Genomic DNA, 24154 nt, shown 5'->3' on the forward strand with positions numbered 1-24154 from the left:
TCTAAACTGCGGTCCACGATCCATTTTTAATTGGCCTGCAGCAAATTCCAAAAATATATTTAGTTTACTTAAACAAACCAGGTGAGGCAATACGTACTTCACCTCGAGTGAGTGGCCCGGCTGTTTGTATATTTTACCGCATATGGCCCTTGGTGAAAAACGTTGAAAAAAGTTTGGACACCCCTGCTCTAGTAGCCTCGTCAGCCATTAACACCTTGATGCCAATTGGCTTATCAGACTGGGCAGGCTGGAGTTTAGCTCTGTTCCCGGAAGCCTTGTCAGTCACTGACACCTTCATGCCAAGTAGGTTATCAAACTGGGCAGCATTGGGGTCGGTGTTGCAGGAAGGGATGAGGCACAAGCAACTTTAGAAGGGTGGAGGCAGCTATTTAATGAGAAAGAGCCCACCCTGGTGGGGAGTCTCAGAGAAATACCAGACAGTAACGACATATGGGGCTCTGGGCCCTGGAGAACATCTATCTCCTACTTGACAATTTAACATTCTAGCATCTAAGAGTGGAAGGAAGAGAGGCACAGCACTGAGATCCTTTTTAGAGACTGAGTGCCTAAAGGAGTCTTTTCGTCCCAAACTGCATAAGCGTCTGGCCCCACCAAACCTGGATCCGCTCCTAATTATCAGTCTTGGCCATACTCAAGGAGCACGGAGCCAAGTGTGCTTGCATGAGGGTCTTCATTTTAATTAGGAAAAGCAAACTCCACAAGTTCTGCTGCAATTTCCCCACAAAATTACCATACCTACTGAAGGGGAACAGAGTTTGCCACCCCAAAATATGTCACTTTGGGATATTGATTATTTTAGGCTGGCTAATTTTAAGAAACAGCACAACTGGGAGAAGCTCTGAAAAATCAAGTGGAAGTTCCCACTTTGTAAAGGACATTTACATTTGTAAGGGAAATCTCCATGTGTAAGGGTGTTTTTGCTCCTTTACCTGGCCTGCTTTCACTATCAATAGAGAAGGCACAGACTAAATCTGCATAACACTCTTTCCCTTGTTTACCGGACTTTTCCTGGTATCCTCCCATAACTGACTCTCCACCCCCCAGCATCTTTAGTGTTCAGTTGAAGGAGGTATTTAAGGTGATGGCTTCCGCCATTTTGGCAAGTTACTCAGTGTTCTTGGGTTTCTCTCATTTATACAGCAGGTAAACATGTTATTGAACTTTGTTTTTTCTCCTGCGAATCTGTCTCTTGTTAATTTGATTATTAATTCAGACAGAAGAGCCTTAAAGAGTAAAGCATAATTTTTCCTCCCAGACACTAGCAACTTTATACTGTGGGCCATTTAAATGTCCTTTTGCTGTTTATCTTTTTTCTTGCCCCCTCTTCTCTTTCATATTTTAGACTACACTATTTTGGAGATACGTTTATTTATACCTTCTTCCTCACCCCACTCAAGCTCATAGCAGAGTATGAATTGAGTCCTTTGATATGATACCAAATGTAATATTTCCGAGGGAAATATTGTTGGGTTTTTCCAATTATTGTGACTCTTAGGATCCATGTTCAGCTAATATTCATTTGTAACTATTTTTCACTAAAGTCAATTGGTATGAAATGACTTTCTGGGCCAGCCTAATTCACAGGGCTGCCCAGAATTCCAATGTTTAATTACTTAATATGACTCAAACACTGGAAACTTAAATGACCCTATTAAAGGATGATATATTGGCTTCGAGGGAGGGAGATAAATTGCGACACCTAGGGCTTTTTAAAAAAATAACTCGTGTGTACACACACACACACACACACACACACACACACACACACTCCTAATCACACTGTCAGCCCAGAATGAGGTGAAAGAAGGCTGGCTTTACTTAAGGACTAGCTACTAGTTAACTCTTGATAGTTTCAATACATTACCTTACCCTTTCTCTTGTATCTGTAATTTATTTTTATTCATAATGTTGTCCATTTAAAATAGCACCTTTCAGGTGTGCGTAAAATCGTATGCCCTGCCATTTGAGCAGATAAAATGTTAAATAAGCTCTCTCCTGGATAGGACTTTCATTTAGGGCAAGATCTGAGCGCGGATGTGCGCGGACCCACCGCCCTTCTGTCTAACCCAATCACCCAAGCTTGCCTCATTTGGGAAGGCAGCGTGGGTGGGAGCATTTGGGTGGCATACCCCCAAAACCACAGTAATTGGAAGGGGGTAAAAAGCAAATATCAATTAGTGACTCCTCGGCCATCTACCAATCTTGGTTTCTAAGGGACTCCACCTTAGTCTCGTCAGAAGTAACGGCTTCCTAGGGACCTCCGACTGAGAGGACACGAATCCACAAACATCTTGGTGCATTGAACATTTCCCCGGGGAGGCTCTTGTTATCTGCCCGGCTTCCCTGGCTCTCTGCCTCCCTGTCAGCCTGTGGGCCTGTCAACCAGAATGTTCCCAGCTTCTCAGGGCTTCCGTGGGAATGCGAGCAGAAAGGGCTTTGAGAACTGACGACAGGAACGATGGTGTTTCCTTTGCAGTGCTCTGGGTACCCCGCAATTCTCGGAGTAGTGGGGATGCTGAAATGAGGTTCCCTGCTCCCCAGCACCCCCAACTCCGGGGGTCGGGCGAGTGTCTAAATGTTAGCAAATAATGTGTGTGGGGTGGGGGAGCACAAGGTGGGGAAGGCGAGGTGGTGCGAAGACCCCCCCCCCCCCGCCCCGTGGCCCCCCGCAGACGCGGCCGCGGGGGACGGGGAGGGGGCGACTGGGGCTCGCCGGAGCTCGCTGGGTTGGGCGCCTCCCAGGAAGGCGGGGAGGGGAGCGCCTGTTTACCCAGGAGGGCTGTGCTGATAGCACGTTCCTCGAGTTTACTTTGCTTTCCTTGAGTTTATTGTAAAGGGGTAAAGTTTTCGGATCTGTCACGTGACCCTGACAGGTCCTGCCTATGGCGCGGCAGACCACCCACGCCGAGGGCCATGGAACTGCTTAATAGAAACAGGCTTGTAATTGTGAGTCCGCGCTGCACTCCGCCGAAAGCCTCCGGCGGCCCAGCGCGCCGGGGTTTTTACACTTTCCGTTCCTTTTGTAAAGACGGAGGAGGAGGAGAAGACGAAGACCAAGACGAAGAAAACGACAACGACAAGGAAGACAAAGAGAACCGCAGCGACCAGGCTAGGGGTAGACGAAGACGGGGAGCAGACGGAGGAGCGGAGGACCAGAAAAGGGGGGCACGGGGCAAAAAGAAATTGATGTGAAATCCAAGCCCTGCGTCCGCGCCATCGGCACCCGCGCTCCGGGCAGGGCTTGACGGCCGGCTATGGTGAGTGCAGCCGCCGCCGCCGCCACCTCGCCCTCGCGCGGCGCGCGCCCCGGGGACGCGGGGCTGCGGGAACCGGCGCCCCGCGCGGCGGACTGAGGGCCCGGCGGGCGGCACGCCGGGGCCGGGGGGTTGGGTGGGCTGCGTCTCCGGGGAGCGGGAGACGGCCCCGCGTCTCCACGCTTGCTTGCTGGCTCGCACGCTCTGGGCCCCCGCCCTCCCCCCTCCTCCAGGCGGCCCGGCGGGGCGCGGAGGGGGCTGGCAGCGGCGGGCCGGGTGGGGGAACGGTTCTGCGGGGAATTCTCACGGAGGGGGTCGCCTGGGATCCCATTTGCACGCTTGAAAGGGTCGCCACCTTGGTTTCCTCTCCTCAGCCTGGTGGTGGATACTGAGTCGCCAGTGAAGGCAGAACTGGGATGGAAAGGCTGGTGCGGAGAGTGACAGCGCCCGAGGGGAGGGCACGGGCTGAGCGCGCGCGCACCCGAGCGAGTGCTCTGGTCTCGGGGGAGCTGGTGGAGACCTGCCGGACGATTTGGAGGGTTTGGGCACACACTCTTGGCACCCTGGTCCGGACCCAGGGCCAGGAGAGAGGCACCTTACCAAAAGCTGGAGTTCAAACCTACTCTTCCCCACCCTTGGTGGGAGAAATGGCCAGAGGGGCTTTTCTGAGTTCATGAAGGGGCCACGGGTAGGAGAGGGGTATATGTTGACCTTGCGCCCACGGACTCGGGCGTTCTGGTGCCTGCCATCCATTAAAGAGGTGGGCGGCTTGCCCAGGGCTGAGTGCAGCCTGAGGGGAGCCCTGAGGTGGCTGAACTGATCCAAACTCCTTTAGACCCGGTGCCAACACTGGAACCACAGGATCTCCAGAGACTATACCTCTGGGGTGACATGTGCTGTGTCTCAGGGATTTAAGTTCAGGTTTAAAATGATTCCTGGTGTATGGATGACCAGTAAGTCCAAAGTTTTCAAGTCTTATTTTCTGTCACCTAAGAACCATATGGTTTGTTGTCTTTGGAAGACACCCAGAGGTGGCTATTTTCCCTTTTTATCCTTCCTTTCTCTCTGGGGAGGGGAAATATATAAATAATAAAGACCCACATGGGTGGCTCTAAATATTTAATAATTGGATAACTGAGGTCTTGAACTACAATAGTCCCTTTTCAACATTTTGTGGTATTCAGTTTTTTACTTTTTTTTGTTTGGGCTCCAGTTGTTCAACATGCAATTAATTGCCTCCACAAAGAAAGACAATGTTTTTGGTGTCATCCATTGTTGCTGTAACTTATTATTTCTGGGTGGCACCTCAGGATAAATTTTTGCCTCAGGTGCATTGTGTACCCATGTTGTAAAACACGGGCTTTCAATTGTGAGGTTGTGTGTGTTCCAGTTGTCACCAGCTTCCTTCCACAAGACTGTAAAATGCCTTTGAGTTTTTATATTAAAATGTTGAATCAAGGTGGACACCAATAGGCCCATTCTCAATTTGGGGTATTACCTTCATTTCAAATTCACTAAGTGTATCAAATTTCTGGTTACAATCTAGTCATAATCGAGCAAGCTATTTGAATAGGGGTTAGCACCATTTGGAGTTATTTTGTAGGTAAAAAAAGAAGGCTCTTTTTACCAAATTGTCTTCAACTTTCTACAGATAGAAAAACTGATGAGGCAAATCAATGTGGATTAATATATCTGTCTTCCCTGTTTTATCCTTCTCTCTCTCTCTCTCTCTCTCACACACACACACACACACACACACACACACACACACCTCTTATTTTCTCCCGCCTCTGCCACAGTGTATAAAGCCCTATTGAGACATGTAGGCGTGATGTGTAAACCGGATTAGCAGTGTGAAAGAAAGACACACAATAAGCTGGAATTGTTTTACTTCCCTTTCATTTCTCATGCCTATATCTCTAATAAATTTGTTGCTCCAGCAGTGGGTCAAAGGGATCATGTTGCTCAGCTTCTTTTTCATGCAGTACCCAATGACACAGATCACTGAAATGAATGGTGTGCCTTCTGCTAAATACAAAGCTTGATATAGATATATTAGATGAGCAAAGAGAGATGAGGCAAGACAGAGATGGAGAAAGAAATGTTCAGTGTGTGTCTTTCCAGAATACATTTCTATCCATTAGAGTAAAGTAATGTGGCTAAGAAGATATTGAGAGAAGGTAGGAAATCAATATAAGGATCAATGCTATGTTTTCTTTCAAGTTCATTGTAGTCTCTGAACATTTTCTCTGCACTTGGTGACATTCCCAGCAAGAGAATATCAATAGCTTTGGAACTGCATAAAGTCTAATTACCCTTTTCAAGCTGGTATTTGAACCTGGACTAATAAATGTGGAGATTTCCGGGACCTTCTTAGGACATCTCCCCTCTGCCACACCCCCTTCCCAGCTCACTATAAGCTCAAAAAATGCCAGTGCTCCCTGGTTTGTGCTGTAGACCCCTCATTTACTCCTTTCTGGAATTGGGAGCAACTTCCCATTAAAGGAGATCAGGGGTAATTAGCAGCATTATTTTGACAAGTTGGCTAGAGCTTGGGGAAGGGGAATAGGGGAGGAAACAGAAGGTGGAAGGGAGAAGGGGAGGGGAGTCATGCTTAGGGATTTTACATTCTGTGGCTGCTGAATCTCCATCTCCATCCCTCCCCCCCCCCAACCTTTTAGACTCATTTTTCTTTTAGACTCATTTTCTACCATCACCTTTTAAGTAAATACAAAAGCTGCCAATGAGAAATACTAAGGCATTCTTAGGGAGCCAAAAAAATGTGGATGATGGCATACTGGCTTGAATTGAGTCAAGACTCAACTCTTATCCAAGGTACCTGCTTTGAACTGCTCAGGCTCTGGCCCATCCTGTACCCTGGGGTCTCCATCCACAAATAGAATATACATCAAATCCCCAATTCCTCTCCCTACCCCACCTTCTCAACAGGAATACTATGGAACTTAATGTAATGTTTGCAATTCTTTGCATTTGTGGAGCCAGTATTAAAGTAGGTAGACAAAATTAAAACATGGTCCAAGAGTCAAATTACTAGAATACATTTACCCCTTTATTCATTTGTACTCTGCAAAAATGAGCTAAATTACATTAGATTTTAAAAAGACCCATTTGTTTGGATCTGAGAAACTAGTGAAAAGTTAAATCTTACTGTGGTTTCTCATTACTCCACCAAGTCCAGCTCCCACAATTGCTTATCGTTGGAATGTCCAAACATAAAGGGCAGATGTTTTATTTCAGTGTCATCATTGAATAATCGGATGTCATTTTTGAGATGTGTGTGTCATGGCCATGGATATTTGAAGTATTGGAGCAGAGCATGGAGAAGATATGAATGAATCATATTGTAAGAGTTTAAGGAATCTGTTTTTTAAATGACAGACTCCAATAGTCTCAGATCATGATTGGGAGACCAAAATGACATTTGATGCACTGAGATGAACTTTACTTGGAAAGGGGAAATGGAACACTCAGCTGTTGCTCCAAAGAGGGCCAGCAGTTCCAGGTGGTTAAAAAGGCCACAAGCTCTCACTTACTTGGTTACTCTCACGAGGGGAACCATGCTGCAGAAAGGCCATTAAAATGGACTGTCTGTCTTCCTAACAGACACCTTTGCTGGCCTGGCTCCTCCACTTAGCCTCATCTCAGGTCTGGGGAATCCTTGTGGTTAGTTGAAGTTAACAAACCCGGTGTGGCTCAGCGGTCCCCTGCACTGGGCATGCATATTAAAGGCGACAATGCTTACAAATGTAAATAAGGGCAGATTGGTTAGGAACAACATTATCGCTGGGAATGTCGCACTCGCATGCATCAGCAATGAGGCAAATTGGGGGCAGCCTCAGCCCTGACCACCCAAGTCGAGCAGGCTTCTCTTCCCTTTCTTAAAACGTTACAGAAACTAGGCCAATTAGATCCTCAAAGTAATTCATCTCTGTGTATGAAAAAAGCAGACCACAGGGAAAGCGGCGGGTGGGGGTGGGGAGATTAAGATAGCGCTTGTTAGAGCCCAGGTTGGGGACCGCGTCCTGGAACTGATTGGTAGAATTTTCAGGCCGGGACCATTGTCTGAGATGCTGAAAAGTTAACCTATCAAACAGCGGGTGAGGGGGCTCAGGGCGCTGAAAACCCCCGAGATCAATGCTCAAAACGTTTACGAATTAAGTCAAACCGAGGGAAACAAGCCCGAGTGGAATAGGGTTTGCCATTGAAATGGCGCACATGTAGCAGCAGCCAGAACGAGAGGATATGTAGCTGCGTGCCGAGAGTAATGGGGAACCAAGATGTGTGTACGTAGCCTATAATTACATTTTAGAATTCCATAATCCGAGTAGTTATACTGAAATTGCTATACATAAAAGATTGGGAGGAAGAACTTATATTTTGATCTAAGACGCTGTAAAGAAATTTGAAAAGACAAACATAGCCACCTGTCTATGGCTACATGGTTCCCTTGCCATAAAGCACACATCAAATATAAAAAGACTGACATGGAAAACTAGGGGTACCACCCTCAAGTCTTTAAAAAGTAATTTCCAGCGGCAAGCACTAAATGGTTTGACTTGAAACGTCTGTAGAAGTATTCAGTAAAACAAAACAAACAAAAACAGAACATTAAATCACCTTCCTGATTTCTGCTATTTATCAAACAATAAAGATCAGGATTTCGCTCAAAGATTAAACTTGCTATGTGTCGAGCCCAATCCTCCTGCAATATTATTTATCAATGTACGTAGTACCATTTTCATTGGACGGTGCTCGTCTTCCCTTCTCGATTTTAGCAGCCTTTCCCAGAGCCGCGCACAAAATCACGTGCTCCTTCGGAGTTTTGAATTTCCGCGCTGGCTGGATACTCCGGTCCTGATCTCTTGCACACCCTTAGGCACTTATTCTGTCTCTGTGTTCTATGGGACACCCTACCCCGCCGCGGGGTACTGCACACCGTTTTGCGGGTTAGGGATTCAGGGGGTAGGGTCTCCCAGTGAGACCAGGAAGGAGGAAAAGCTATAGAGGGAAGGTGGCGAGGCTGGGTAGAGAGGAGAGAGATCCGGGAGGAGGAGAAAGGGGTGAAAGGGAGAGGGAAAGAAAGAGGGAGGGGGAACCGAAGAGGAAGGAAGAGGGCGGGCTGGCCGACAGACCCCCCACGGGAGCCGCGTGGGCCGACCGGGTGGCGGGCGGGCGGCGCTGCAGTCTCTCTCCTGCCCCGGCCGCGGCTGCGGCCGCGGGGCCGCTGAATGGAAAGGGATCCGTGCGCTCACCCATTGGTCAGCCAGGGGGAGGCCGCGCGGGCATTGGCCAACGTAAGGGGGCCGGACCGCCTTCAGGAATGTACTACGGCGCGTCCGGCACGTCCGTCCGCGCCGGCGGGGCGCGCGCCTCCCCTGGGCTCCTGGGAGGCAGCGCTGGAGATGTGGAGACCGCCGGGCACGAGCAGAGCGCACGGACTTCCCTACCTCCTTGACCGGGGCCGCGCGGACGCGGGGAGTCCCGGAACTCGGGCGCGCGCGTAATAGGCCTCCGGGCCAACGAGCGCGCGCCGGCCCGGCCCTGGGTCACGTGGCTGCGTGGGCTCCACCCTCTAACCCGCTCCTCCCCCTTTCCATCTGGGTTTCTTTCTTTCCTCTCCTTTCTTTCTTCTTTTTTTTTTCAATGAACACACACCGTGTGCATCTTAAAGCCACACGGCCCCATTTCACGGCTTCAGTCGGCTTCTTGCTGCCGTGGGTCCCTCTGCAGTTCAACGCCGTTTTTTTTTTAAAAAAAAGTAAAAAACAAATACTAAAATAATACAGAATCGAGGGTTTGTGGGTCTGGATCCTAGCTCAAGGAAGAACTTAACTTGCAAACGTAAGAAAAACAAATCCACGGTCCAAAAATTAATTTTTAAATAAAAAGCGAAGCTATGTAGACAGTTTAATTTGACTATGGCCTCAGGACCCACCTCAAAGAGTCGCGTGTTTTCTCCCCCTACGGGAAGTGAAGCCCCGGGATGTCTCGGTGACACTGGCCACAGTGTCCAGACAAGTCCTCGCAATCAGCTCACAATTTGTTTCGATGAATCCAACATCAAAGCCTTTATTCTCCCCTACGTCATGCTATTAAATATAACAGGATGTGTACCAGTTTTTGAAAAAGTTTAAAAGACGTTTTGTTTTTAAATAAGGACGTGGTTAATAAAAAAACAAAAAGGGGGGGAGCCTAAGCCCAAATAAATCCAATAGTCAAGAAAACTTCTTTCTCAAGGAAACAATTTCGGTTCTCCGGGTTGTTAAAAGGATTCTGCAGTTTCTCTTTTACATATGTCACATTAAAGATTCAAATAAAAACGCCTCTGCCTCCATGAGAATGCTTCGGTGTCTGGATTCCACGTTTATAAAACACTGCCTCCTTCAAACCAGGACTGTGCTGCCGTGGGGTTTGTGGGGGAGCGGGATGGGGGGGGATTTTAAGAGAGGGTTGCTTTTCCCAACGTCCTTACTTTCCTCTTTAACTTTCCATTTTGTTTATCTTAATGCTGGGCGTTGTTCCCTGCGAGAGCCTAAGTCTTCTCTTTAGTTATAAAAGAGGAGGGAAAAAAAAAATCTGGCACAAACTGGCGCACTATCCACCACCCTGTCATTATTGGTGCAGGCCTGGGAATTCAAGCCGGACCTCCCAGTATTTGCTGCAGCTTGAGGCCAAGGTGCCTCTGAAAGGGTTTTCTTTGAGGAATTTCAGAAATTGTTTAAGCGCTTAAAAAAATATTACATTTTCCCCCGTGCCTATCGCGAGGCAAATGCTCGTGGGTGTTTATGTGTGTGTGAGTGTGTGTGCGCGCTCAAAAAGCGTCTACAAAAAGAAGACACTGATGAAAAGAAAAGGAATAAAAAAGAAAGGGAGGGAGAGAGCATTCCTTAATGGAAGTATTGCATGCGAGAAGGTTGGCGCTCTCGGAGGCTCCCCCCGAAGCCGGGGATGCACTCACTGGGGTTGCCTACCTGGGTGGTCTCTCTACTTTGGTGAGCTGTTGCTAAGCAGCTAATAATAGTCATGTTTGCTGAGTAATTTCTGCCCTCCGTGAGCCAATCGCGTCGCAGAAACCCAAGCCATCTGACAGCCCCAGGGGCGGGAGCTCCAGCCTTTTTCTCTTTCGCTCGCTCTCTCCCCCTCCACCCCCTCCCCTCCTCCTCCTCCTCTTTCTCCAAATGGAGAGAGTTCTTTTTTTTCTTCTTCCATCTCATCTATTGAATCAAGGAGCTGCTGCGGCCGCTGCCCGCTGCACACACACAGAGCGGAGTCCCCAGGTCCCGGGAGCGAGAGAGGCGCGCTGCACGGGGGCAGAATGGTCCAGCGGGTTGGCGAGGAGCACAAGAAAGCAGAATCCGGGATCGAGCAGCCACCGCGAGCCCAGCAACCAGAGCCCGAGCAGCCCAAGCAGCAACTTCAGGAGCCGCCACCGCCAGCAGCAGCCGCCGCGGGAGCGGCTGCTGCCCCGGCCCGGCAGCGCTGAGACCCACCGGGCACCCACGGACCTTGCGGCAGCGGCTCTGCGCTTGTCCTCCGCGACTGCTCGGGCGACCCGGGAGGCGCCGAGAGAGCCAGCGAGGCCGGCGGGAGCGGCGGGGATTTGCTGCCGTTTTCTGCAGTGAAGGGGTCGCGGAGCGGGGCGGGGGGCGGGTAGGGGGAGTCGGGGACCTCAAGGAGCGCCGAGCGAGCGCCCGAAGGACAGGCTGGCTCTGCGCGCCGGTTCTCGCGCTCCCGAGAACTGGATGTGGGCAGCGGCGGCCGCAGAGACCTCGGGACCCCCGCGCAATGTGGCAATGGAAGGCGCAGGGTCTGACTCCCCGGCAGCGGCCGCGGCGGCAGCAGCGCCCGCCGTGTGAGCAGCAGCAGCAGCGGCAGCAGCAGCAGCAGGTCTGTCAACCGGAGCCCCAGCCCGAACTGCCGGCGGCCAGCAGCGTCCTCGCGAGCCCAGCGCCGGGGCGCGCAGGGAGCCCGCAGCGGCGGCAACAGCGCGCCGGGCCGCCCGGGAAACCTCGGTTCCCGCGGCGGCGGCGGCGGCGGCGGCGGCAACATGGCCTCGGCTGGTAACGCCGCGGAACCCCAGGACCGCGGCGGCGGCGGCGGCAGCTGCAGCGGGGCCCCGGGCCGGCCGGCCGGCGGCGGGAGGCGCAGACGGACCGGGGGACTGCGCCGCCACGCCGCGCCGGACCGGGACTATCTGCACCGGCCCAGCTACTGCGACGCCGCCTTCGCTCTGGAGCAGATTTCCAAGGTGCATTTCAGACTCCTCTCCTCCCACTCTCTCCTCCCTCCTCTTCCTCTTTGGGGTAGCCCCGCCACACACACACACACACACACACACACTCTCTCTCTCTCTCTCTCTCTCTCTCTCTCTCTCTCTCTCTCTCTGTCTCTTTCTCTCTCTCTCTCACACACACATACACACACCTCTTCAGGAAAAGAAGCAGACAAGCGGGGATTGAAAAATTCAAACCCACCCTCAGGTCCTGGAAGGAAAGGGCTGTCTGAGGTCCGCAGGGGGTGGAGGGTGTGTGTGTGTGAGTGTGTGTGTACGCGCCCTCCCCAGCGTGCCTTTTCCGGAGCACTGGAAAGCGGTCCACAGTGGACCACCTCGAGGGCGGCCGCAGCGCGGCACTGCCCGGTGCCCCCTGCCTCGGTGCCCCCTCCTCTCGGGCCCCTGCCCCTATTTGCAGCCCAAAGCCCTGTAATGCTGCCACATTTCTTAACATCTTGGAGGGGGAGGCGGAGTACTGAGAGGCGGAGAGAAGAAGGGGGGAGGGAGCCGAAATAAAGGTGGTTTCCTTTTTTGGCAGCCGGTTTTGCTTTTGTTGAGCATGAAATCTCTGCTCCCTTAAAAACTATCCTCGGAAGAGGGCATCTCCCCTCTTATTTTCCAGTTTTTAAGCCAATTCTTCTCAGAGCCTAGGGGTAAAGGGAAAGTTGTAAACAAATTGCCACCTTAAATCCTTGGTCCGGGTCTGCGGAGCGGCCGGGTTCATTGTGTTTACGAGGCTCGCTGAAATGTGTGGAATCCGGAGAAGGCGAGCACCCAGACGGGGGCCCGCCGGGGCCGCGGCCAGCGCCGGGGAAACGCCGCCGCCGGGAGCAGCCAGCGCCCAGCCAGGACCCCCGCCTGCGCCGGCCTGGGCCCTTCCCCTGTGCACTCCGCTGCTTTTTACATTTAAACCGAAGGGAAGGGAGAGGAGGGAAAGATCCATGTGGCTGCCCTCTTCCGATCACAAATATTGTCGTAAGTTGCAGATGGCTGCCCCACTTCCTAATTCAGCTCACACAGCGTCTCCCAACGCTATGGAAATGGATCCCGAGTTAGCTCCGGTGGCCGCGCTCACCACGTGGATCCCCTTACTTCCACGCCGGGAGGGATCAGGGTGGGGGATCCTGCACTACATTGTTCCCAAAGCGCGCTCGCCCCTCAGCCCGCGTCCCCGCCAGGGTACCCGGAGAGGGATGAAGGGTGGGGCAGGATTTGCGGGGAAGGGAGCGGAGCTTTGCTGGTTCAGAGAAGTTGTGCTCCATCACAGGACTACGCAGCCCCTCCCCTATCAAGTCCCGCGTGGCTATTGCCTGTGTTGAATGATTTCTGTGTTCTGTGCCTCATCTTACCCTTCACGTGTTCTTGCAGCCCCTCCCCCCAGCTCCCCATGTTGCATTCAGGGATGCTGCGCAGGCCACGCGTGGGGGCGCCCCTGCTGTCGCCAAGGTGCAACTCCCACGCTGCAGCCCGTTTTTTATTTAAGCAGCCCACCCCACCCCCCAAGCCGCTCGCGTTCTCTCGTGCCGGCCAGGGAGCCTCCTGGGCACTATCCACCGCTGTCGCAGGATCCGCGGGCGGGTGCGCGCAAGCGAGCGTGGGCGCGCAGGCTGTGACTCCCCGACGCTTACCACTCCTTTCTGCTTCATCCTCAGGGGAAAGCTACTGGCCGGAAAGCGCCGCTGTGGCTGAGAGCGAAGTTTCAGAGACTCTTATTTAAACTGGGTTGTTACATTCAAAAGAACTGCGGCAAATTCTTGGTTGTGGGCCTCCTCATATTTGGGGCCTTCGCTGTGGGATTAAAGGCAGCTAATCTGGAGACCAACGTGGAGGAACTGTGGGTGGAAGGTAAGAGACCCAGCGCCCGGTGCGGCGCCCTCCCGTCCCCCACCCCGGGCTCCTACTACCCTTTCTTCCAATTGATAAAGATATTTGCCAGCGTACACCTAGAGCCTTTCGGTGGCGAGCGAAAACCCCTGCCTGCACCAGGGGGAATTGTTTATTGTTTGCGCGCCTGGACCGGAGCCAGGCCCGTCCGACAAAGGCCGCGCTGTAATCTACTCGGGGCGCTGCGCTGTGCTAGGTGTTGTGGGAGAGAGCGGCGGGGGCGGGCCGGCGGGGGCGCGGGGCCCCTCCGCGGAATGGACCACTGCATGGCCGGGGGCCTCGGGGCCCGCGGCCGCAGCCGCCGCCGCCCGCCTCCGCCGCGCCCAGAGACGCGGCCACAGGCAGGCCACTCGGCTCCTGGCTCTGGTCCTCGGCTTCCGTCCCCCCACCCCCACCCACCGCGTCCAAAGGGAGAAGGGGGAAGGCAGGGAAAGGCCACCCCTCCGGCTGGAGGGAGTGTGCGCGCCCCCGGCGGCCGCTGCCGCCGCGCTGGGGAGGGCGGGGGGAGGGAGCAGCGCGGGCCTGCGGAGGCGGCGGCGTGTGTGGTCCTGGTTTTGGACAGCTTTCAACTCGCGGGAAAAAAACATTTGTCTCAAGGTACAAAAAAAAAGGGTGGGGGGATGGGGGAAGGAGTTAAAAAAAACAGTAAAGCACTGACTGGAACGCATGTTTGCAAAGTAGATTAATGTTTCCTCGCGGGTGGGGGCTTTATAAATGGAATTATTCTGGGGAAAGGCTGCGTTTTGCAGGCTGAATGAAGAAATGTGTTCTAAGAACACGGGTTTGGAGGGAGGGGCCACAGGAGCTCTCCAAGGGGGTTCTGCCAGTCTTTTATCTGCATTCCTCAGTTTGGAGGGGGTGGTTCTTGAAATTTTTTTTTAAGCAGTTGTAAATTTAAAGTAGATCCCCCTTCCCCCACAAACATTTTACATTCTTTTGGTGATACGGGTTTTTTTGTTTGTTTTTGTTTGGGTTTTGTTTTCTGTTGGTTGTTTTTTAATTCTTTTTGGAAAGTGACAGTCTTGCGATTTGGAAGCATTTTAACCTCTAAACACTGCCTTGGGTCTCTTAAAATGGGATGGGGGGAGGGACTTGAGGTAATTATGTAGATATTTCAAACCAGAAATGTGGAGCTTTCCTAATGAAAGCTACCTAAGACAAAATGTGGAAGCCTAAGTTACATGCATAATTGATTCCTTTCAGAATGCTGTTGGAGAACTAACCTTGGAGAATATTTTTTGTTGATTTTGCTTTGTTTGTGAAGATTCAGCTTTCAGTGTTTTGCAAGCATATGGTAGAGTCTTTAGTTGAGAAATGACAATTAAAATAATAGTGCAAATAATTAAAACCAGAAAACATTCTTGCCTTAAGTAGCTTGGTAATTAATACGAAAGTGTTATTTGGATAGAATCCATGGGGGTTAATTTACCTCAGTTTAGCACGTCAATGTTTTTGGTAGATAAAAGAAGGGTTTTAGTCACCATGTATGGTGTCTTAGCAGGAAATTTACTGGGCACCTGTACCATCCCTAGCAATGTGCCAGGCACTGTAAGGGACCCCAGAGCGTGGGAGGCATTCCCTGAGCACAAATTCATGGACTTAAAACTACTCGAATTAGATGGACTTGCACTAAATTTGAGCTCACAGAAAGTGGGCTGAGAAAGTTAAATGGAAAACAGTGAAAAAAGAAAAGCTTCCTTGGAGGTGGTACGGCAAACTAGGGTGACCTGGAGAGAGAGAGAGAGAGAGAGAGAGAGAGAGTTAGTTCTAGGAAGAAGCTCAAAAGGAGGTCAGGCGAAGGCCAAAGCTGAAGGCCCAAGCTGAGCAGACAGATGGCGGTGGGACTCCCCCTCCCCCAGTAGTAATGGGGTGCAGTAGCTCAGGTGGGCCCTGGACAGCAGGGCTGTAGTTTGGAAATTATGTGATTGGCTAGGCTGTGGGGAGCTACCATAGGTTCTAGGACAGAGCAAGGGATGAAATGAGCAGAGGGAACCCCTAGGTCTGTTCACACATTCGCTTTACACTATGTGGTCCAACAAATTTGTTGGGTGTTGGTGATGATGATGACAAGATCATTTTTTGTTGTTTTGAGGAAGACGTTTCAGTAGACCTTTAACGAGTTTAAAGAGAAGTACTGTGATTTTATTTTCTTGACATTGTGTATTTCTAGAAGCAACTATGTTTCTGCATTATACAACTCATTTCAATTCCTGGAAGGAGGAGAAAATGCTCCCACAGGGCTCCATCTTAGTAAGGGAGTGTTAGGGAATGACACACTTGAGATGGCACTCATTTTGCCTGCTTTTGTCCTCGGAGCTGTTTTCCTGGCCATTTCTGTTTTGGCAGTTTCAGTGTACCTCACAGCTTCTCCAGCCAAATACTAATCTTATCTACTCAATACTATGACTTGTTGAGCAACTACCATTACCATTTATTACTTACTGTCACATGCCTTACAACTCAATAAAGTAGCTATTATCTTTATTTTTATAACATGGTAGCTTATGTAATATTTATATATAACTGAATTATTGTCCCGTTTTATATGATAAACTATGGATCTTCTATGTCACCGTGACCACCATGACATTACTCATGACTTAAGCCAACTTGGTCTCCTGTTGACTTTAATTTGTCATTCATTCATCCATTCATTCACTGTATGCGAGATTCTTCCCCTGTGAAAGAAGCAACATTTTCATAAATGCAAGTAAACCTCACCAGGGAGGCCACCATTCCATTCTATAATTTTAATTTAAGAGGTTTTGTTGATGATATATTAAATTTAGTGTTCATGTCAGCAGTAAGGAGTGTGAGCATGTGTTTTGAGGAGTAAGAATTCCCCTGCTGTCTTAGACTGTAGTTGAGTAAAATGAGTAGCAACTCAGAATTTAGGTTAATTTTGCACTTTAATCTCTTATATAAATTCATCATCATTTATCAGCCAAGAAGTCTGTTAGATGGTGATTTCTTAGTAGGGACTGTAAATGTTCTGGCTGTAAACAGGGTACTTGCTACTACACTAAATAAATGAATGGGGTGAATGGAGGTTGCATATTTCCCTAGTTAAAAAGCAACAGAAGACAAGAAAGCATAAGAGATCTTAAGGCAAGAGGAATGCTGAGGCACAGTTTGGGAAAATGCTGTTTTCCTGTGATTTAAAAAAATGACATGTATATGCAGATTTATCACAAACATAAACAACTGAAGACATTATGTTATACTATATACACACACGAATACATACATACTTACACATACATATATATATATATATATATATATATATATCCACTTGCTTATGTGATTGTGTATGCACAGACTTACTTCATGCATCCTCGTATCTACCAAAATAATGTTATCTTTTTAATATAACCAGCAATGAAAGGTATCCTTTGATTTGACTTTCATGCCTTGTTAAATGTGCTGGGGAACTGTGGCTTTATAAATACACTGGCCATAATGTGCAGACCAATATAAGCTAGATAAGGAAGATTGTCTCATTTTTTCATGGCATTGGTGATAAGAATTCTTTGATTCCGTTGTTAAAATGTTCATACAATGATTGCCTTTTAAAAAAACTGTCAGTGTATATTAGATGCTAGCTTGGGTCTTAGGGCAAGTCAAAAATGTCAAATCTACCTCACTTGGGAATGGAATCCTGAAGTTTGGAAGAAGGAAATGTGGAATGATGTCGTGGATATTTGCTGTTACTCAAACACACACCAATGGCAGCAAGGCCTGGGAGAGACTAGTTGTTATTTAAAAGTAAAAATATTCAGTCAGCACCTAATGTTAGTGCCTGCTCTGCGCTAGGCACTGCCCAAAGCTCCAGAGAAAGGGGGGTGAAAGGCCATCACCCCTTCCCTTCAGGAACTGCACCCAGCAGGCACACAGACCACTGACTGAATGGCAGCGACAGCCCCAAAGAGGGGGGCCTTGGCCAAGCACAGGGGCTGGAGGGGGGTGTGTGATGGGGCATTCCAAGGAATGGCATGGGCAAAGGCTCAGAGGACGGGTGTGGCCTCCCGGGGAACTCCCAGTGCTTGCCTTTGGTTGGAATCTCAGGTTTGAGGTGGGGAGCCTTGAGGTTTGAACATGGCAAGAAGGTCTCTGATGCGGGCTTTTGACTGGGGGGCTGCCAGCTCTTTTTTTTTTTTTTTAAGCCAATCTTTGTCTCATGATTTGCAGTAGCGTTTTTGGCCTCTCTTGCTCTCCCTGGTACAGAGCACTTTGCCTGGATCTCACCTTTCTAGGCACAGAAGGGAAATGCTTTATTTTCAGTCTTGTCTATTTCCCTGTTGGCTTTCTTTTTTGCTTAGCACTTTTATCCTCCTGTCTCCCTTAATATCGACCCCCACACACATTCCAACTCTCTCTGACACAAGTTTGTTGTCACGCTGTCCCAGTGACAGAACCTTTCATTTATCTCTTGGAGCCCTTTGGTTTTTTTCTCAAAGCTCGCATAGCCCCTGGCCTCCTTTACGCCAGAGGAGCCTTGACATGAATCCATATCACCTCTTTATTAACATCGCTGGAGGCCGGTATCAGCGCAGGACACAAGTTGTGGCTTTGATTTTTTTTTTTTTTCCAAAGGGGAAAATAGAATTTTGTTTAAATGCCTGCTTGATGTTTATAAGTGCTCTCCAGTTTGTACTACCTACCTTGCCAGCATTATGCTTTCGTGGTCCTTGGTAGTGGTAGGAGATAATTAAGCTTCGCCATCCTTTCAGTTTAGAGCAAATTTTCTCACTGTTGACATTTGGGGCTGGATAGTTCTCCACTGTGCAGCTGTCCTGTGCATTGTGGGATATTTAGCAGCATCCCTGCCCTCTACCCACTAGATGCCAGTAGCACCCTCCCACTGTGACAACCAAAAATGTTTCTAGTCATTGCCAAACGTGTGTGTGGGGGGGTATGCACAAAATTGCCCAATTTAGAACCACTGGTTTAGATAATAGACTCCGATTGGCAGACCCATGCAGTGCAGTGGAAGGCTTTTATTAGGATGGAGCTGTGTCTGCACATATATTGCTGTGAATGCAAAAGAGATGTGTTCTTTAAGATAACTCTCCTACCCCATCCCCATATTTACTGACTTATTTAACTAATTTTTCCCCATTCTAATTTAAATTTTTGATTTTTCTGAGAATTGCATCAAAAATCAAATAGACACCATGACAAGTTGGGGTGGGGGGCAGGCCATAGAAGAAAGAAAAAAAGCTTTATATTCAAATAAATTTTTTCCCTCAGGTAACTTAATTTTGCAGATAAACCTTGTTGTATTTCAACTATAGTAGGCTGAGGGTTTTTTAGCATGAAGGTAACCTTGTAAAAAGCAATGAAAGACACCACTGGCCTTTGTTCGTATTAAAATCACAGCTCCTTTCGGAAGCTCACATAGCACATTATTAGCTCTTTGGTGGTCTGGTTCTCCTCCAGGTGTTTCTGTCACTAACTACGTTTCCCCAGGTGCCCTTATGCAGCAGGACCAAAGGGACAGCCGGGGACTGAGGCATGTCAGCCAGGAAGAGGAGAGATGGGCTCTGCTTTTACTGCTCTTTCCAAGATTATCACCCAGTTTCTGCTCTCAGGGCTGTTAGTTTGGGTGCATTTCACAAGGGACAGAAAAACCGTGCAATGCAGCTCCTTCTTGCTCCTTGGTTTCCTGTTGCACTTTTAAAAATTAGGAGTCTGTTTATTGGATGGGTATTGATTAGATTTCAGTCATGGGCACACACACGCAGCTGGAAGCAGTTGTGGTATTTCTTTCATAGCTGGAGAAAAATGATTTAAAAAATGAACACCCAGCAATAATCGCTTTAAAAATAACAAATAGCCTCAGGTGCCTTCTCAGGGCAGCTGACCCTGAGTCCTCTGTACCGCTGTGCTGTCTGCCTCTCTCACCCTCCAACAAGTTTAGAAGCCAGGTTGGGCGATAGGGTGTTTCAGATGCTCGCAGCGCCGCTTGGAGGCCCCAGAAGATGACAGCTTCCAGATGTATGAACCGCCGGATCCTGGTGTTTGGATTATGCACCACAGCTGATGGCGAGATTAACGCTGGCTGGACAAACTATGGGAGATTTGTCTGGTTTCCACAATGCCATGTTTATGTTTCATTGGGATTTCTCCTTCAAAGCTGACCTCCCCATGACCCCAGGGTTCTGTCCACTCTAGCTGAGCTGTAACTTGTCTGCCCTTCTTCTTGAGTTGGGGTGGGGTGGGGGGAGGTCACAGTTCTGCAGCAGAAGGGGCTGCTTTCGTGGCTGCCCCCACTTCGTGACAGCAGTCTGTCCAGATTTAGCCACTGAAGGGTAGTCTACTCTCCTGGGGCGGAGTGTGTGTGTGTGTGATTTTTAAAGTATTTCTAGCTTGTAAAACAAGTATGGAAATATCTTTAAAGTATTTTAAAGGGGACCAGATTTTAATAGAGGCCATTTTACAGAAATAGAGTATTTTAACTCAGCACTATTTTGACAACATTTTGACAAAAAGTTGAAGGAGTTCAAGCTATGTGAGACTCCTAAAGAATCGTACACATGAGATTCTATTAGAATACTATCTCTTTGTCCCTCACTGATTCCCAGGACCCCTTATGCTTCCTCCCTCCTCCATTGTCCTTCACCCCTGATCCCTTTGCTCATCTTCCCCTCTTTCTTCCCTTCTCTCCCTCTCCCTCCCGCCCTTCCTTCTACCCACCAACTCCTAAACTGCCCAACTCATTGCCTCCCAGTGGGTCTCTGGATTGACTAGGGTGTAATCTAAAATGGTAGTAAATCTGGTTAATCACAAACTGACAGGAGGGAATTAGAAAACGTATTATTTGAAACATACTAGATGCAGAGCTGCCATTTGCATCCTTGGGGTTCTTATCTGGGTGAGGCTTGGTTCCCAGACTGTGTTCTTTGATGGGGTCCTCTCAGCAGAGACGTGCTTCCCCTGTTGAAGAGTCGTGGCATTTTTATGGACTTTTGAGGTAACTTAAGAATCCATTGACAAGTGAAGTGTGAAGTAAATCTCGGTCCCCTGTACTTTATGTGTTGTATGAAATGATGGAAGAATTGGGCCCCGTAGCATATCTGGGATGGTAAGTGAAATGTAAACCATGACATTCCGACCCAGGCGCCCTACTTCAGGCTTTCCCTGGATGGAATTCCCACCAAAGCAAATGGAAGAGGACAGATTTCGTTCTACAACTTTCGGCCATCTCTCGCAGCCTTAGATAGTCCATCCCCATCTGAGTCCTGGAAAGCAGAGGGCTTTGCTTATGACTGCACTTCTGGCAGTTCAGAAGGAGGGAGCCCCGTGGGATTTTTCTCAGTGGGAACCTTCCTTGTATCATTAGGGTCATCAAAATAGAAATACTTTTTTTACTTGTTCTTTGCTTCCAAACTCTGAATTTGGGTGTTTGATGATAACACTGACTGGATTTCCCGCCCCCTCCCCACCCCCTTAAATTGGATATAGAGTGGTTTTCTTCTTTACACTGCAATACCTGTTTTTGTGCAGGTATCTTTAGGCTTGACAGAAATAATTAGCCTTCCAAAACAGAATGCTGCCATTAAGAAACTGCTTAACTGTTGTGGAAATTTTTAGGAAGGAGTTTGAGGTACAGAAAGATGCATCCTGTCCTCAATCCCTTCAAGACTATGACTATTTTGTTCTATTTGGGTTTAGAGTATAGTTGGAAAAACAGCTGTCATGTGTTAGGGAAACTATCGTTGTTGGGCAGTCAGGTACTTGCTAATGAATGACAAGTTTGTTGTTGGCAAGATTTATAATGTGGAGTCAGGACCTTATTTCTAATCCAGAAACCCAGGTGTGAGTTGGCCCATATAGTCCACACTACATGCGGGTCCCAAAGCCCCAGTGGCTGTGGTACTGAAGCTAGTGCAAGGCAAGTCTCTGTGCCACAGCACAAGATTTATTTATTATTGTTCGTTAGGCTAAATGAACAGAAACAGTAGATTCCCCAATTTATCAGCAAGATAGTTTTCAGTTATTGATGAAACGTGTTACAAAAGTAAGCAAAAGGAACTGGATGTGGGCTTTGTTAAGCCAGTGTGCAGGATTTTTTTCCCCCTTAAATCATTGCTTAAGGGCTTCTGGCCCCTAGCTCAGGAATCCTGCCCAAAAATGCCAGATGTATTACACAGTCAAGTACTGCAATGTAAACACTGCTCTGTGCCATGAGGCAGGGTGGTCCATCTCCTGTTTAAGAAGAGCGAGCGATTGGGAGGGAATGACGGGTAAGCCCTCTGCTCTGCAGCGAGCGAGCACAGTAGTGGTCACGTCATTTGTGGTGTCGGCTGCATAGTCAAGATGTGGAACTACAGAAGAATTCATGCTTTGGACTGGCAAAGAAAAGCAGCTTGAATAGGGATGTCAAAGAGAGCAAGATGTGGCTTGGATAATGTTGCTTCACTGGGTTAGAGAAGTTTATCAAATGTTGAACAGAACGGGGTGGGTGGGGTGCTGATAGTGAGAAAGCTATTGACTTCATGGCAGCGTCTGTGAGCATCACCGTTTTCCTCTGCTGTGAGTTAAATGGAAAGGTGAGCAAAGCAAGGAAAGGCAAGGTCAGCTTCCTTCGCACGCCCTCCCCCTGCCCCCCCTTCCCAGTGTCTGAGAGAGCCTGCTGCGTTGGTGCACCTTCTGTGTGTAAACCTAAGATAAATCACATTGCTACTCTCTTGTTTTGTAGCACTGGGGGGTAGGCCAAGATATGTTGCAAAATAAATGGCCTTCCATTTTCAAAATTTAAATAGGTAATCTAATAATGATCATTTAGAGGTGAGAAAGAAACTGGGCCACCCCTGCAGGAAAGTCAAGAAAACTGGGATGCCTAGACGTTATCTGTACATCCAGATAATCTGATGTAATACTGAGCAGTCCTGAGACTGACCAAATTTGGGGTTTTAAAAAATTACTATGAAGATACTTTGTGAGTTAGGAGGAAAAGGGGCTTCAGTTTGAATTTGGGGAATTCTTAAGACAACCTGCAATATTACCCTTATCTAAGAAATCAATTCTGTAGAATGATCAAGAAAAGTTAATTTAAGAAACAGTGATGAAAAAAGCAGGAATTTTAGGATTAAGGAAAATGTAGACTTCTTGATTCTCCCTTCCCCACCACTTTTTTTTCTTTTTTGAATTCTCCCATCTTCTTCACCCCCGTTCCCTGATTTCCTTTGCTCCTTTAGTGGGGAAACCAGAAAACTTCACAAAAATACATGTAAATATCACTCAGTGTCTTTTTAAACAGAGGCTTTCTGAGAGAAAATAACAAGAATTTTTCCTAGCTACCTAAGAAATTCTTTCCTCTTACCTGATTTTTCTCCCATGAGATTTATATATTGCTGTAATCAGTTTTAAAAATGATAAATATGGTACCATCATTTCAGTCCACACATGATCCAGAAAAAAAAATTGCACGTTTAATACCTTGCTTAATTGCAAACAAAGCTTGCAATTTGAAGGATTTGGGATTAGGACTAAATGTCTATTAACTGCTCTTTCCAGAGATTTGGGGAATAGGATGACCCTTTTTTTTTTTTTCCCTTTTTTTTTTTTTTTAATAGGCTACAGTTTCACATGGCTCCCAAAAGAAATCTCTCTCCCTTTTTGTTTCTCACACCAATTGATTTATCATTTTGCTTGCAAGCAGATCCAGAATGTTAGGGCAAGAACACACTCACTTTTTTCTCGTAACTTTTTTGTTGCGGACCGAAACCAGTTGACTTGAATAAATTTTTCTGAGGCCTGAATGTAGCCAGCAACGTGGAAAAATCTTGCCATTCAGGGCCGTCTGAATGTACATTTCAGCCACACAGTAAGCTGCATTGGTAGGCACTGGACTGCTAAATACAACCATTTTTCGCAGCAGCGAGTTAGACAGGTGATTAGCATAATTAGCACCGAGCAGCTATACATATGGTAATGCTGAGTGTGTAAATGCCAGCTGCGGTGTAAAATTTATGTCAGGGGTCGGCAGGGCTGTGTGAAAGTATTGTGTTCCAGCTGCAGGTCAGGGCTGCGAAAGCTTACCTCCTTTTCTCTTGTTGGTGAATACGCCAAACAGAAGAGAAAGACAGAAATATAACAGATACGGCTTTGATGGAACAGCCCAGTTCTGTGCAAGAGAGACTGTTCTATAAAACACACACACACACACACACTTGCACACACCCCATTACGTTCTCTACAAGTTGTGTTTACTTCATGCAGGGCCCACATGAGCAGTGGCCAGGATGGGGCTTTGGGTGGGTGAATGGGCCAGATGATTTCCTGGGAGGAAAACTTTCAGTGAATTTTTAAAAGGAGTTAAGAATTGTGCTTCTGTTTTTCTCCCCATTCTCTTGCCCTCCTCCTCCATTTCTCCCCTACTCCTGCCCATATTGTTTTCCTTCAGATTAAAGGGGGCGGGGGTTACCATTGGGTGTATGGGTGAGCGACATGGAGGTGTTAGCTGACCTTGAACATAATATAAGCTTCCAACAGTGCTACTCTTCCCACCCAGCTTTACTGGTTTTAGGGAAGTGCTAGAAGTTTCTTTGTGGCAGCTATGCTTCCACCTACCACTGCTATCAGACCCATTAGATAAGGATCGTGTAGGTTTCTTGTTTGAAAGGACAGTCTTGAATGGCTCACACCCTTGGAAAGGCACAATGGGGGGATTTATTGCTGTGACCAGTTCATGTAT

At 48.3% G+C, this 24154-nt stretch overlaps 1 protein-coding gene across 5 annotated transcripts in view; it reads left to right on the forward strand.

The window, feature by feature from the left end:
- The first annotated feature begins 2964 nt into the window (after positions 1-2964).
- Positions 2965-24154, forward strand: part of PTCH1 (patched 1) — a 68574-nt gene continuing 47384 nt past the window's right edge. Inside the window, exons 1-2 of one of the 5 annotated variants that reach the window (XM_019711985.3) lie at positions 2965-3278; positions 13221-13413. In XM_019711985.3, coding sequence (XP_019567544.2) covers positions 3276-3278; positions 13221-13413 — 196 coding nt within the window. In that variant the 5' untranslated portion in view covers positions 2965-3275. Of the gene's footprint in view, positions 3279-10985; positions 11545-12302; positions 12544-13220; positions 13414-13939; positions 14050-24154 lie in introns of those variants that run through there. The other 4 variants (XM_074330254.2, XM_019711991.3, XM_019711990.3 and 1 more) reach the window with 4 other exon arrangements.

Source organism: Rhinolophus sinicus, chromosome 16 (assembly GCF_057876585.1).
Source record: "Rhinolophus sinicus isolate RSI-liver-muscle chromosome 16, RSI-T2T, whole genome shotgun sequence".
Taxonomy (NCBI): domain Eukaryota; kingdom Metazoa; phylum Chordata; class Mammalia; order Chiroptera; family Rhinolophidae; genus Rhinolophus; species Rhinolophus sinicus.